The sequence below is a fragment of the Hyperolius riggenbachi genome, chromosome 7 (genome assembly GCF_040937935.1).
Source record: "Hyperolius riggenbachi isolate aHypRig1 chromosome 7, aHypRig1.pri, whole genome shotgun sequence".
Taxonomy (NCBI): Eukaryota; Metazoa; Chordata; class Amphibia; order Anura; family Hyperoliidae; genus Hyperolius; species Hyperolius riggenbachi.
This window is the reverse complement of record NC_090652.1, coordinates 197,754,316-197,768,299: the sequence shown is the minus strand read 5'-3', so window position 1 is coordinate 197,768,299 and position 13,984 is coordinate 197,754,316. Positions and strand designations below refer to the sequence as shown.

Sequence of the window (13,984 nt, the reverse complement as noted above, 5' to 3'; positions counted from 1 at the left end):
GTTCATTGATCTCTGGGCGAGTGGGCGGCGGCGTGCACGAGCGCGGGGGCGCGCGGACGAGTGAGCGGGAGTGCGGACAGCGGCGGGAGCGGCGAGAGGTGCGGATTTCTCCGTCCCTGGGGGTGAAAGGATGGAAAAAGGGACGGAGAAATCCGCACCACTGGGGGTAAAGTGGTTAAAAATGTGAAAAGTGAAATCTTGTATATGTGAATTCGAGAAGGTTATGCTAGAGGAGGACAAAAGAAGGGCATGTGCACATCTGAGATTGCAATTGGGTTGGTATTTGGAAACTAGTGAGTAGATGTACAAGGGAGATAGATTGTGGAGGGCTTTGTAGGTTAGGGTTAAGAGTTTGAACGGAATCCTCTGGTTGGTTGGTTGATTGATATCCAATGAAGAGCTTGACAGAGGAAGAGCAAAATCAAAGATGAATTAGACGAGAAGCCAATTTCAACGTAGATTGGAGCGGTGCCAGTCTGCTAGTCGGTAGTCCACAAAGTAGTATGCACAATAGTCCAGACGAGATAGTAGAAGAGCATATATTAACATTTTAGTTGTGTACTGAGTGAGAAAAGGTCAGATGCGAGAGAGAGGAAAGAGGATGTTCAGAGATAGCAGTCAATGGAGAGGTTGGGAGACGTAATATGAGGGCTGCATGGAAAAAACACTTTGGACTTTGTCAATATAATCAGTGAAGTATGTTGCAAATTCTTCAGCTGATAAGCGTGAAGAAGGAGGATGAGGAGGGAGATGGAGAAAGAGAGATGGAGAGTTAAAATAATGAAATTGTGGAAGCTGAAGGAAAATAGGGAAGAAAAATAGGACTGTTTGGCCACAGAGAGTGGATTTCTGAAGTTGTTTAAGGCTTTTTTGTATGAAATGAAGTCCTTGCTTGTGTTGCTTTTTCTCCAATGCCGTTCAGCTACTCTAGAGCATCTTTTCATCCGTATTGTAGCTTTGGTAAGCTAGGGTCAGAGAGAGGAAGCAGAGTATTAGTGAAATCAGTGAGAAACAGAGACAAGTGAATATGAGGTAAAGCATATGGCACCAGTGTGAGTTGGAGCCACAGGAGGAGGCAAGCCACAGGAGGAGGTGATTGGCAGAAGTTTGGTGGGGACAGAATTTTTAGTATCAACAGGAATATTAAACTCACCCATGATAATGGTAGGGATTTCAGAGGACTGGAGCTGGAGGGGCCATGCAGAGGAGTGATCTAAGAAAACAGAAGCAGGGCCTGGAGGGTGGTTGATAACTGAGATTTGGAGGTTAGTGGTAGAGTATAGTCAGACTGCATAGAGTTTAGGATGGTAGAGAGAGAGAAGGATTAGGAGTGAGTAGCTTAAAGGAGTAGTATATAAGTGTTTAATACTCTACTGTATGTAATTCATTGCTCATTTTCTTTACTGAAGATTCTTGAGCCCACATGATTTCCTGAAGCTAAGTGAGTTTGTGACCTCAATCCCAAATAGAGGCTTGCTCTACCCCATGTGATCATTTCCTAAACTTTTCCCTGATGCAGAGGCCAGTGTATGATGCTACCTGGGGCTGGAAAATGGTGAATTGATGGGCCTTTAGACAGTCCTGACAGTTCTGATAAGTAATACGGACAATGGCCTCAATTCACTAAGCTTAACTCCTGTCTTTAATAACTCTTCTGAGCTGTTTTACAGTTACCACCATGGTGATATTATTGTGATAACTGTAAAACAGCTCAGAAGAGTTATTAAAGACAGGAGTTAAGCTTAGTGAATCGAGGCCAAAGTTCATAAAACAGCAGGGTTGTATATTGTACATATCTACTTCCAATTGAACTTTGAAAATCACTTCAAATTGTTTAATGATGTCTGTATCTCCTAGCATAACAGGACTAGCATATGAATGGGTTCAGGAGGCATGCCATTTGCTTGATATGTGGCAGTGCACTCTGTTGTCCTGGAAAATATGCATGTCTGCATTGTAATGCAGCACACAGTAATACAAGTGACCACAGGAAACCATGGGCATGTTCTTTATGTCCACTATGCATCAGTTGACTGCTGTATTTAATGCAGTTCACTATTCACTGGTGCTGCGGCTCACTAGTCACTGGTTCACTGAAGCTGTGTTTGAAAGGATACCTGAGGTGACATGTGACATGATGAGATAGACATGTGTATGTACAGTGCCAAGCACACAAATAACTAGGCTGTGTTTTTTTTCTTTCTCTGCCTGAAAGATTTAAACATCAGGTATGTAAGCGGCTGTTCCTGTCTGAGTCAGGACTGGGTCAGACTACAGTGTGACCCTCACTGATAACAAATTACAACTATAAAACACTTTCCTAGCACAAACAATAGCAGTAAAAACTTAAAAAGTAAATTTAAATATAAAATAAAACTGTGGGATATCTTAAAAAAAGTTATTTTAGGAGAAGTAGGATAGATAAAATTGTTTATTTCATTCGTTTATTTTCACCTCGGTGTCCTTTAATGCAGTTAACTGGTCACAGTGTGAAAGGGCCTTAAAATCTCATAATGTGTACCTCAGAGTGGTTTAGTGTTAACAGCTGATACAGAAAAGGTGTATTCAAACATGTCTTCCTTCACAAAGTCACTTCCAACACTGCTTCTGTAAGCAGAAAGTGGAATCAGTCCATGAGTTCTTTACTGAAATTACTTCTACCTATTTCAGTGAGTCTAAGCAAACTTACATAACGTGAGTGCTTGCTGGAGTGTACAAATGTAAAATAAGGCTTGGTTCACACTGCAAGAGCTTAGCACTAGTGATTTGAAAAGCTCTTGCTAATGCAATGCTATGGGGAATTTTTATAAAATCACATTGCTCAAGTGAGAACAAACTCATAGCATTACATTAGTAAGAGCTTTTAAAATCACAAGCGCTTAGAAAAAGCTCTTGCAGTGTGAACTAGCCCTAAATTGCTGATTCAGATTTTTTTTTCCATTTTGTCACTTCTCCTTTGATTTGGTAATGCAGTATACCCAAAGAGGAACAGCATAATCATTGTTGAAATGTGCACTCATCTGATTAAAGTGCATTGGGAATTACAGAGTAATGGCTGGAGCGGGTAAAATCAATCCAGCTTTAAGTCAAATGACTTTGAGTATGCTATAAATTCAGGTTCTGCTGAGATGCAGTAATTGAATTTTAGAAAAAAAAATCTGTTTTCAGTAAATCCAAAACAAAAGAACAAAAGACAGATTTAGTCCAAAAAAGACACATTTCACAATCCTAAATAAATAAATAAACATACTCCAATGAGTGCCAAAGTGATAAAATGAACAGAGGTCCTAAGACCATTATATCCTACAGTCACATGTACCAAATAATGAATGTGCAACTGTGCAAAAAAAAAAAAAAAATCTATCAAGTTACTAAAATCAAATAAATTAAAGCAAATAATTAAAAACTGCAGTATTGTGCAATAAATAATCTATCTGCTAAGTGCCATGACAAGTCCTTACCCTGGCATCTAGTGAAATGTCTGTTTAATTTGGGAAAACTGCAGAAAATAATACGGTAACCATCTATCTACTTAGTGCCATGAAAAGTCCTTACCCTGGCATCTAGTAATGCCTGTTTAATTTGGGTATTCTTTCTGTCTTTTGTTTTCTAGTTTTGGATTGTACTTTATTATCAGATCTGACTAGAACAGGAAGGTGGTACACCCTATCTTTTGTTTTTATTTCTTTTCAGGCAAGCAAACAATGCATCTTTCAGACAATAAGTAATAATGCATCTTTCAGACTGTTTATTAACAATTACCAAGTACTTGAATAAATTACTAGTACTGATGTAAATTGAGTAAATTACTAGTACCGATGTATAAATCACCACTACATCAGGCCCAGAGCTCTGCAAAGGCCACAGTCTATGGGGAAAGGTTAGACACTGGGGAGAGTAAGGAAGGGATAGATACTGCACAAGAAGAAGGCTGGATATGGAGTAAAGGTGATACAAGATACAGAAATAGAGGCTGCTTCTGGACATGGAGGAGTGTAAAGATTGAAGGAGAAGCATACCTTTCAACTTCTAAAATGGAAAAGAGAGTAAGAATTACCATGGATAATTCAAAAGTAAAAATCAGATTTTGCAATCCCATTATTGGCAAAAAAAAAAGCCTAGAGAAACACTCTGGTCATTAATATAAGCAAAGCAATAATTCTGAGATAATGGATAAAACATTAACACTTATAGTGGTGAAATAATACATTTACTGATTGAGTGATTTGGTTAGAAAAAAATGTATCTGTCTATCAAAAAAGAGAGAGAATAGCCCTGCACAAGGAGGGCTGAAGGAAAGTATGGTGCTCCTCATGGAAGAAAGGTATTCTGCTCTTCAGGGAAAGGTTGCTGTACATTGAAGCAGGGGCTACACAAAAAAGTTGGCATTGGAGACCAAAAGTTCAAATCCGTCCCTAATCTGCATTGTATTGTAAGTTTTGACTGTGCATACATTCAGCCCTGTTTGCATACGATTATTATTTATTGCGTACTGAGTTTTAATTTTAACCACTTCAGCCTACAGCTTCGAAAATCTTATGCATCCGAGCAATGTTCACCTCCCATTCATTCGCTAATAACGTTATCGCTACTTATCAAAATTAATTGATCTATATCTCGTTTTTTCCGCCACTAATTAGGCTTTCTTTAGGTAGTACATTTTGCTAAGAGCCACTTTACTGTAAATACATTTTAACAGGAAGATTAAGATAGAAATGGAAAAAAATCATTATTTCTCAGTTTTTGGCCATTATAGTTTAAAATTAATACATGCTACAGTAATTAAAACCCATGCATTTTATGTGCCCATTTGTCCCGCTTATTACACCATTTAAATTACGTCCCTATCACAATTTATGGCGCCGTTATTTTATTTAGAAATAAAGGTGCATTTTTTCAATTTGCGTCCATCACTATTTACAAGCTTATAATTTTAAAAAATTTAATAAGATACTCTCTTGACATGTATATTTAAAAAGTTCAGACCCTTAGGTAACTATTTATGTAGTTTTTTTTTTTTTAATTGTAATTTTTTTTATTTTTTTTTAATACAAAAATGTATTTAGGTAATTTTAGTTTGGGAGGTAAATAGCCAATTTTAGATGTAATATAATGTATTTTTTTATTTAATACAGGTATGTGGGTGCAGTTTACTATTTGGCCACAAGATGGCCACATTCAAAAATTCCTAGATGCGAACGATGTCGCATCTAGGAACTAAAATGAAGAGAAGTTGTTTCCTGGGGGCAGAAATACCACGCTCTCTGATGAGAAAGCGTCGGTATTTCTGCCGGGGACTTAGATCGGTGAATGGGAATTATATTCCCATTCACTGATTGGGGGGGGGCAGCGGGAGGCAGCGGGAGCGCGCGCGGGCGTGCGCCCGATCGCGCGCACCACACGGCTGCAGCACCACTGCCTATCTGGACGGATATATGCGTCCAGATATGGCGAAGTGGTTAAAATGTCAATGTAGTGAGAGGGCTATGAAGTTTGCCATATTTATTTCATTTTCAACAACACTTTCCTGGCTTTCCTGCTGACCCCCTGCCTCTAATACTTTAAAACATGGGTCCCCAACCTGGGGGCCGTGGCCCCCTGGGGGTCCTTGGGCAGATTTCTGGGGGGCCGCGGCTTCTCCCTCTCCCCCCGCGGCCGCCGCTCCTGTTACCTTATGAGCGGGCGTCCACTTCCTTCCTTATGTTCCTTCAGCCGCGACTCTCCTCTTCGCAGCATGTCGTATTACAGCAGCGCTTCCTGCACGGCTGCTGTAAGGAGCCAAGGGAGCCGGGACAGCGGTTCCCATAGTAATGGTGATGCGTATCGCAGCTACAGGAAGCCGCTACCCCACCTCCTTCCCTCCTTACAGCAGCCGCGCAGGAAGTGCTGCTGTAATACGACATGCTGCGAAGAGGAGAGCCGAGGCTGGAGGAATATAAGGAAGGAAGCGGACTCCCGCTCATAAGGTAACAGGAGTGGCGGCCGCAGGGGGGGAGAGGGCACCTCTGCTAGCTACACTGGGGCAGCTATACTGGGGTAACTACTGGGCTAACTGTACTGGCTACACTGGGCTAACTGTACTAGGTATACTGGGCTAACTGTACTTGCTATACTGGGCTAACTATACTTGCTATACTGGGCTAACTGTACTTGCTACACTGGGCTAACTGTACTTGCTATACTGGGCTAACTGTACTTGCTATACTGGGCTAACTGTACTTGCTATACTGGGCTAACTGTACTTGCTATACTGTGGTAACTGTACTTGCTATACTGTGGCAACTGTACTAGCTATACTGTGGTAACTGTACTAGCTATACTGTGGTAACTGTACTTGCTATACTGTGGTAACTGTACTTGCTATACTGTGGTAACTGTACTAGCAATAGTGTGGTAACTGTACTTGCTATACTGGGATAACTGTACTAACTATACTGGGGTAACTATACTAACTATATTGGGGTAACTATACTACCTAACTAACTATACTGAGGCAAGTATAGTCCTTATACAGGGGCAACTGTGTTAGCTACCTATACTGGGGGCAACTATACCTAGATACCTACTTACCTATATACTACACTCAAAATCAGGGAAAAGAGGGGGGGCTGCCGCCGCCACTAACCACGCCCCCCCTCCCCCCGGGGGGCTCCAGAGAAAAGTTTGGTCAGGATAGTGGGCCCCGGGCTTAAAAAGGTTGGGGACCCCTGCTTTAAAATGTACATGAAAGGGACAAAAGTGCCCCAACTGGATACTCACCTTGGGAGGGGAAAGCCTTTGGATCCTAAAGAGACTTCCCCATCCTCCTGCGCATGCCCAATCCTTGTGCTAGAGTCACTTGATGTAGGAGGACAGGGTAAGCCTCTTTAGGATTTAGAGGCTTCCCCCTCCCAAGGTAAGTATCAAAAACACTGCTTTGCAAACATACCAGGTTTGCTTTAAGCCACTGAACCAGAATGATTATGCAGATCAGGTACTCTGATCAAGTCTGACCATATTAGTCACATCCTTATTAAAATGCATTTTAACATCATATTCTGTAAGTGGAACTCTAGTGGTCTTTTAATAAAGAAGTCTTTCAATGCACCATTGGAGCACTCCCTTCAAATCTTTTTGTTGTTGTCCAAAGCCCTACAGTTTTTGGAGCAGCACCTTTGGTTGTTCTATGCATTATTTGATTGTATGATGGTCTTACCCCCATACCAGGCACTAGAAAGTGCATGGTCAGTGCGTGGGAGAAGCTGAATAGGGATGGTCGGAAATGCAGATTTCCGATCTTGCAGAAATTCCAATTTCCGCCAATGCCAATTACCAATTTCACGGATTTCTGATTTCCAATTTCTGAGGAGCCATTTCTTTTGTCAGTTGTCAGAATGAAAACTCTTACTGCTCTTATCAGAATACTAAGTACATTTTTGGCCTATCACAAAATGCTGGAATACTCGGTAGTGATTGGTCTAAAATTACCATGATAATCTGATTTTTGCAGAAAAATTCTGCATTCTCTGATTGGTCCAATGCTTTTGAGTTCTGTGATTGGGCTAAAAATATCGAGGTGCATTTCCATTTTCCGATTTCCGACTGGAAGTGCCAATTTGCTGTAGATTATTTTACAATTATTTTTGAATAAGGTTACATGAAACTGTGTTCAAATCTAACACCATGCCTTCTGTACTGAGTGTGTGTGTGTGTGTGTGTTATATTACATAATCCTTTGGTGCTGTATGTAAAGGTTTAGCAGATATGTGGAATTGAGATTTGTGGAATTGATGTATCCACAATGCAGTTCCTGAGAAATGTTCACAATAACGATGTTCTTTACTTCTACAGTATGGTTTTGTATTGGCTATGGCACAACAGCTTACTCAAAGTTTAGCCCAAAACCTTGGTATTCAGTGGGAACCAGCTTCTCGAAAGTTGAAACCGAGTGAGTATAAGATTGTAATGGAGAAACTCAATTTTGTACATTTATTTATATTTGTGTACTGTATTTATATTAAATGTAGATTGTCTTTTCACTCTGAAGATGGTAGCATGGTTGTGGAAGGGTTGTCTATGAGGACTAAATAGGATGAGGAATAATAGTTCTGTTTAAATCTGACCCTTCTGGGAGCTCCAATAGAGCAGCTCATCATCAAAGAGGCACTTAAGCCTTGAGTGGATTTAGGCTCATCCACTATCCACCATCTACCATCTCGAAAGAATAAGCTAGCTCAAGTATATTCGATGGTATTACTGTAATGTCTTTCCATTTCTCCTGTGTACCTCTTACCATATATGCTGTGTACCTGTGTGTTACCTGTATCACTCCTATTTATGTCATGTACAGTATGTATAGTGTGTCTTTTTTCCTGCAGTTGTTAAAGAGACACTGAAGCGAAAAAAAAAATGATATAATGAATTGGTTGTGTACTATGAATAATTACTAGAAGGTTAGCAGCAAAGAAAATATTCTCATACTTTTATTTTCAGGTATATAGTGTTTTTTCTAACATTGCATTATTCTATAATATGTGTAGATTACACAACACTCAGCATTCAAAATGATTATTTCAGAGCAGTCTGTGAAGTAATGACCTCTCCTCTAGCAGAGAAAAAGTAAACAGTTCACTTACAGTTAGGGTGGGGGTAGTTAAGGTTAGCTGGGGATGGTGGTTAAGGTCAGCCATAGGGGGTTAAGGTTAGGCATCTGGGGGTGTGGTGGTTAAAGTAAACTTGAAACAAAAATGTAGAAAAGTTTTATACATACCTGCGGCTTCCTCCAGACACCCCCCTTCCCCCCCCCCCCCACACACACACACACACAGATCAGAATCACTTTATTTTGCAAGTACAGCATGACCTGGAATTGCTTCTGGCACATATAGGTTTGGTAATGGTACATTAAATGTACAGATGGTACAGTATAATGTACAGTTTAGATAAAGCAGACTATACAGGCATATACACGTTCCATAAGGCATAGTTGAAAAGGACAGGAGGGGTCATCTGAGTGCTATACGAGAGGGACTGCCACATTTGGCTGCACCGCTCCACCGCTTGCAGCGATACAGATGTCCCTCAGTGTATCCAGAGAGAGAAAGAGAAGGAGATACATATGAGAGAGAGAGCAGCTCCCTCGCCACTGTCCTCCACCTCCTGGATGATCTGGTAGAAGCCCTGTTATCTTCAGCCAATCAGGCGTACTGCACATTCGCAGCCCAGCCGCATGTGCGTCCTGCCACGCTATCAACGTTGGGAGCGTTCTGCGTCTATGCAGTACTACTGCACAGGCACATAAGGGCTGGTTCAGACGGGCGTTTTTGTGGCGTTTAACGCAGCGTTTCAGACGCAGCGTTTTTTGGGATCTACTGCCATCCCATGCAAGTGAATGGGAGCGTTTAGAGCTGGCTTTTGCAGGCTTTCATGAAAGCCTGGCAGTAGATCCCAGCGTTGCGTCTAGTCTCAAAAGCAACATGCTGCTTTCAGAGGCAGTAAACGCAAGGAAACAATAGCAGAGACCAGAACTGCTAGCCTTGAACGCTTTTCAAAAGCTTTCAAAAGCTAGCTTTTAAACACTGGCGTTTAAACGCTGGCGTTTGAACGCAATGCCAAGCAAAAGCTCAGCAGACGCCCGTGTGAACCAGCCCTAATGCTCCCAGCCACAGGAGTGTGACATGGGAGCATGCGCAGGCATACCGTGCTTATTCCAACCGGCTGAAAATAACAGGGTTTCTACTGGATCATCCATGCGGCGGAGGATGGTGGCAAGGGAGCAATCTGTGTGGAGGGGGCTGGAGGAAGCCCCAGGTATGTATAAAACGTTTCTACATTTTCGTCTCATGTACACTTTAAGGTTAGGTATCGCTGAGGGAGTATTCTGTGTGAGAATAGTGCTAGGTTTTGCTGTGGTAAAATATCTGTCAATTTTACAGAATTTTTACTAACAAAAAAATACCACTGTTAAAATAGAATTATGATACAATACCCAATACTCTACTATGAGCTATTCCCAGGCATCCACCTTTCATGGAGCCTCTATTACATGCACGCGTTGTCCTCTGGCCTAATAGAAATTCTCCATAGTGAGAATTCTACTCTTTTGAATCCATTTATTCATGCATTCATTTTGTAAATGCGATATCATGATGATTTCCTTTGTCTTTTCAGAAGAATGTGACTGTACAGAGAACTTTGGTGGATGTATTATGGAGGAGACAGGGTAAGTACATGTTTATGACCAACATTGTTAAGATCTTCTTTTGATTAATTTTTAAGCTCTGGGCCTGGCTTTCTAAGGTTTTCCCAGGATGGAATAATAAGTATGGATGTGGAGATTACTAGTGAGCTTAAATGAGCCTTCAAATTTTGCCTTGCACTAGGTAGCAAAAGTTTACATCTCTTTCCTGGGTCATATAAGGGCATAGCAAGGGTTGATTGAAAGTTTAGTGAATTCGTATTTTTGCAATTCTAGTCACATACATGCATCTACAATAAAAATTGCTTTGAAATAAATTCAAGCAGTCTGATTTAATTGACAGCCTTTTTGTTGCAGGTACTTTTACGCATTACCTCAACCACATTGGTGCAAATTTACTCACTTCTCACTGTGCTCCAATATGACCTGGGTGAAAATTAAATTTTTTCTTCCCAACCAATACCTTAAAATTCAACAGCATTTTCTTAAAGCAAATATTTATTCCCATAGTGCATCACGGTCATAGTATGAATCTGTAAGACAGAAGTGCTGATTCTTTTGGGTGCTGGCTGAGTCTGCTAGTTACAATATTGTTAAACTGCTATGATATTCTACTATCAGCTTGACAGTAATAGTTTCATATGGGTTTTGCCTCTTTAACCTTTCTCACAGCTAACTCTTACTTCTCCCTCTTATGAAAAACCATTCCAGATGTCTAACCATTACCACCCCAACCTCATAGTTCCTCCTCAACCCCAACCTTAACCACCCTTTAATGTAAACCCCTTTCTGATGCCTAATCTTTACCTCGGCCCAGGGAACATTCTTTCTTGACAACTAACTATAACTTCTTAATGCTAATTATGAAATCTAACTTACCCTTACCCTATACCCGAACATTAACCCTTGTACAATACAGTAGCTGATAACACTAACTTACAGTATACTCACCCTCTGTTGTCTTTGCTAGTAGCTGGTTATTGTATATTCAGTGCCAGATATTGTTATAGTGTATATTTCAGGTACAATATTCAAGTTCTGGTGCCCAAACATTCAGCGTGTGCTAAGGAACAACATATTGCCATTAGCATTAGCAAATAGCTCTGTAATGGCGAAAACCTTTCTGCTGTGGGATACACACATTGAAATTCTCACTTTCATCTAAATAAAAACCGTAGTATCTTTACCTATGATAAGTCAGTAAATCAGTTAAGGTGAATAATATTAAGGTGAATCTATAAAATACGTACATTTTTTTTTACCCTACAACAGAGATCATTTATCCACTTCTTAACTTGCTAATATATTAAAATAGTTTAGAAAAAATGGTCAATATACTGTAGCTGCCAGGCAACCATTATTGTTTATGCTACTTACTTCAATTGCTCTTGTTAGAAGATGGAAGCACACTTTTAAAAACTTATCCTACTTTTTTACTTTTGAGTAACTGATGTATTTTATCTGACATTTGTTTCAGAGTGTACCATTCCAGGAGATTTTCTAAATGCAGTATTGCTGAATTCAAGGAATTTCTTTCACGTGGTGGTGGATCATGCCTATTTAATAGGCCAACTAAGGTAAATATCCCCATTGAACCACATGCTAATTAATATGACATTTTAATCATGTGGCTTTGTGGTTTTCAGCTCGTTCACTAGTCTCTCTAGTTAAGGATTATTGTAATCAGTGTAGTCAAAAGAAGAAAGTAAGGAGAAGTTATGACTATAGTCTAAAGTGAGCTCTTATTCATTGTGTCTTGTTTAACATGGTATGCAGTATGCCGTTCAAGACAATGTAAAGGGATTCTGGAGTAATTTACCAAGGCGTGAATTTGAGTGAAATTCTTCATAAAGAAATTAGATTTGTGTTGAACAGGATGAAGGATTTTCACTTTTTTCCATTATATCAAGTTTGCATGAGCGTAGAATGATTTTATTTTTAATTACTTATTTTTGAATTATATTGTAAACTAGAACAGGTGCACGGAACAATTTTCCATCAGATTGGATCTATTAAACGGATCTATTAGACAATTTCCAACTGCTCCAATCGGATTGCGTTCGATTTTGCAATAGGATTTGGGTACTTATCAAAGCAAAATGTATCGCAAAATTGATCTAAAACAATTTGGACGTCTACTCACAATGCAATTTCTTATTAGATCTATCTAATAGATCCGTCTATCTGATGGAAAATTGTACTGTGTAGATGAGGCTTAAAAGATGACTTAGTAGTTCACTTCACTGCTCCTCTATAGAGTAGCTTCCACTTAACCATATTACAAGTGCTTTCATTTAACCACACTGAGGGTGAACAAGGGTCTTGCTCTCTAAAATGATAAATGAGCTTCATATGACTTCATAGAAATACAGTAGTATGGTGGCATGCACTAATGAAGTAGATAACAATAAAATGTGAAATTAATATTTCAAAAGGATGGCTTTCTACAGGGGTGGGCTTGTGGACTAGAACAAAGGTGATTTCCATCTCCTGGTAAAGGTAGCACTTTCTAGAGAACTGGAGAGGGGACCTTTGTGTCCTGACAGTACATAAAAATGGGAAATTAGCTGTCACTTCACCATATTAGTCAAAACCATTATTGACACTAGTAACAGACATTTGAAGCAACAATGAACAGAAAAGATTATAGTGCTAGCTCAGTCGTCACACTGTCTTAACTAAATTGCTGCCTTCCTCAGTCCCTTGCTGAAGTTCTGGACTCTCATCTATTTATACAAAACCTAACCAAAAGTGTTGCTACCTTTTTCACAGAGATTTTTTTTCCTTCCAGAGTAGACATATTCCTTGAGCCTGGAATAAACTGAAGAACTATAAATTGTAATCCTTTGGCATAGTATGAAGTCGCGAACAAGATTGCCAGGATTCGATACCAATACCACTGACTGGTGAATGGTGTATAAAGTACCGGTCTTTAGAAAAATGCACAAAAAATTTAAGAATATAAAGCAGTGTGCCACCTCTCCTAACACAGTGTCATTAGCCTCTTTTCAGATTTCGTGCACTCAGCAGACAGCACAGAACAGACCCACTGTTTTAAATGGTCTTTCCTTGCATATTGCACTCGTGCATAATTTTTTTCTGAACTTTTATTGCTCTGTTGCATACATTTTTTTGGCCAGCAGATATGTTTCCATTCACCCATAGGGCTGGCACCCACATTACCTTGGAAAAAACTGTGCATGTTAGGATACAAAACAATGCACAGATACAGTATAGTGTGAAATGGCCCTGATCCTTTTCCTTTTTTTTTGGACAAAATCGCCTCTCTGTAGACTGTCATTTGGCCAACTGCACCTAAAGACAATTCAGAGAAAATAATGGTTGCTAGAACAAGCAATCAAAGTTTTATTTCAAGAAAATTGGGGAGGAAGGGGTCTTAAAGGGAACCTAAACTGAGAGGCATATGGATGTTTCCTGTTAACAATACCAGTTGCCTGGCAGTCCTGCTGATCTCTTTGGCTGCAGTACTGGCTGAATCACAGACCTGAAACAAGCATGAAGCTTATCCAGTCTGACTTCAGTCAGAGTACCTGATCTGCATGCTTGTTCAGGGGCTGTGGCTAAAAGTATTAGAGACACAGGATCAGCAGGAGAGTCAGGCAACTGGTATTATTTTAAAATGAAAAATCCATATCCTTCACAGTTTAGGTTCCCTTTAAACATACTAGAGTAATTCATATATACAACATATATTCCTACAGCACTAAATACGTTGCTTTGAATTTTTCCACCTCATTTGTTTAGTTGACTCCAACTCTTCATGATCATATGTATGTCTGCATGCCA

The 13,984-nt window shown here is 39.9% G+C and overlaps 1 protein-coding gene across 10 annotated transcripts in view; it reads left to right on the top strand.

Moving 5' to 3' along the window:
- The window catches only part of ADAM23 (ADAM metallopeptidase domain 23), a 468,543-nt gene that overhangs the window by 367,818 nt on the left and 86,741 nt on the right, over positions 1 to 13,984 (top strand). For 7 of the 10 annotated variants that reach the window (XM_068244982.1, XM_068244981.1, XM_068244990.1 and 4 more), the window contains 3 exons: positions 7,831 to 7,927; positions 10,150 to 10,201; positions 11,655 to 11,754. In XM_068244982.1, the coding sequence (XP_068101083.1) occupies positions 7,831 to 7,927; positions 10,150 to 10,201; positions 11,655 to 11,754 (249 nt within the window). The remainder of the gene's footprint in view (positions 1 to 7,830; positions 7,928 to 10,149; positions 10,202 to 11,654; positions 11,755 to 13,984) is intronic. The other 3 variants (XM_068244983.1, XM_068244991.1, XM_068244987.1) reach the window with 1 other exon arrangement.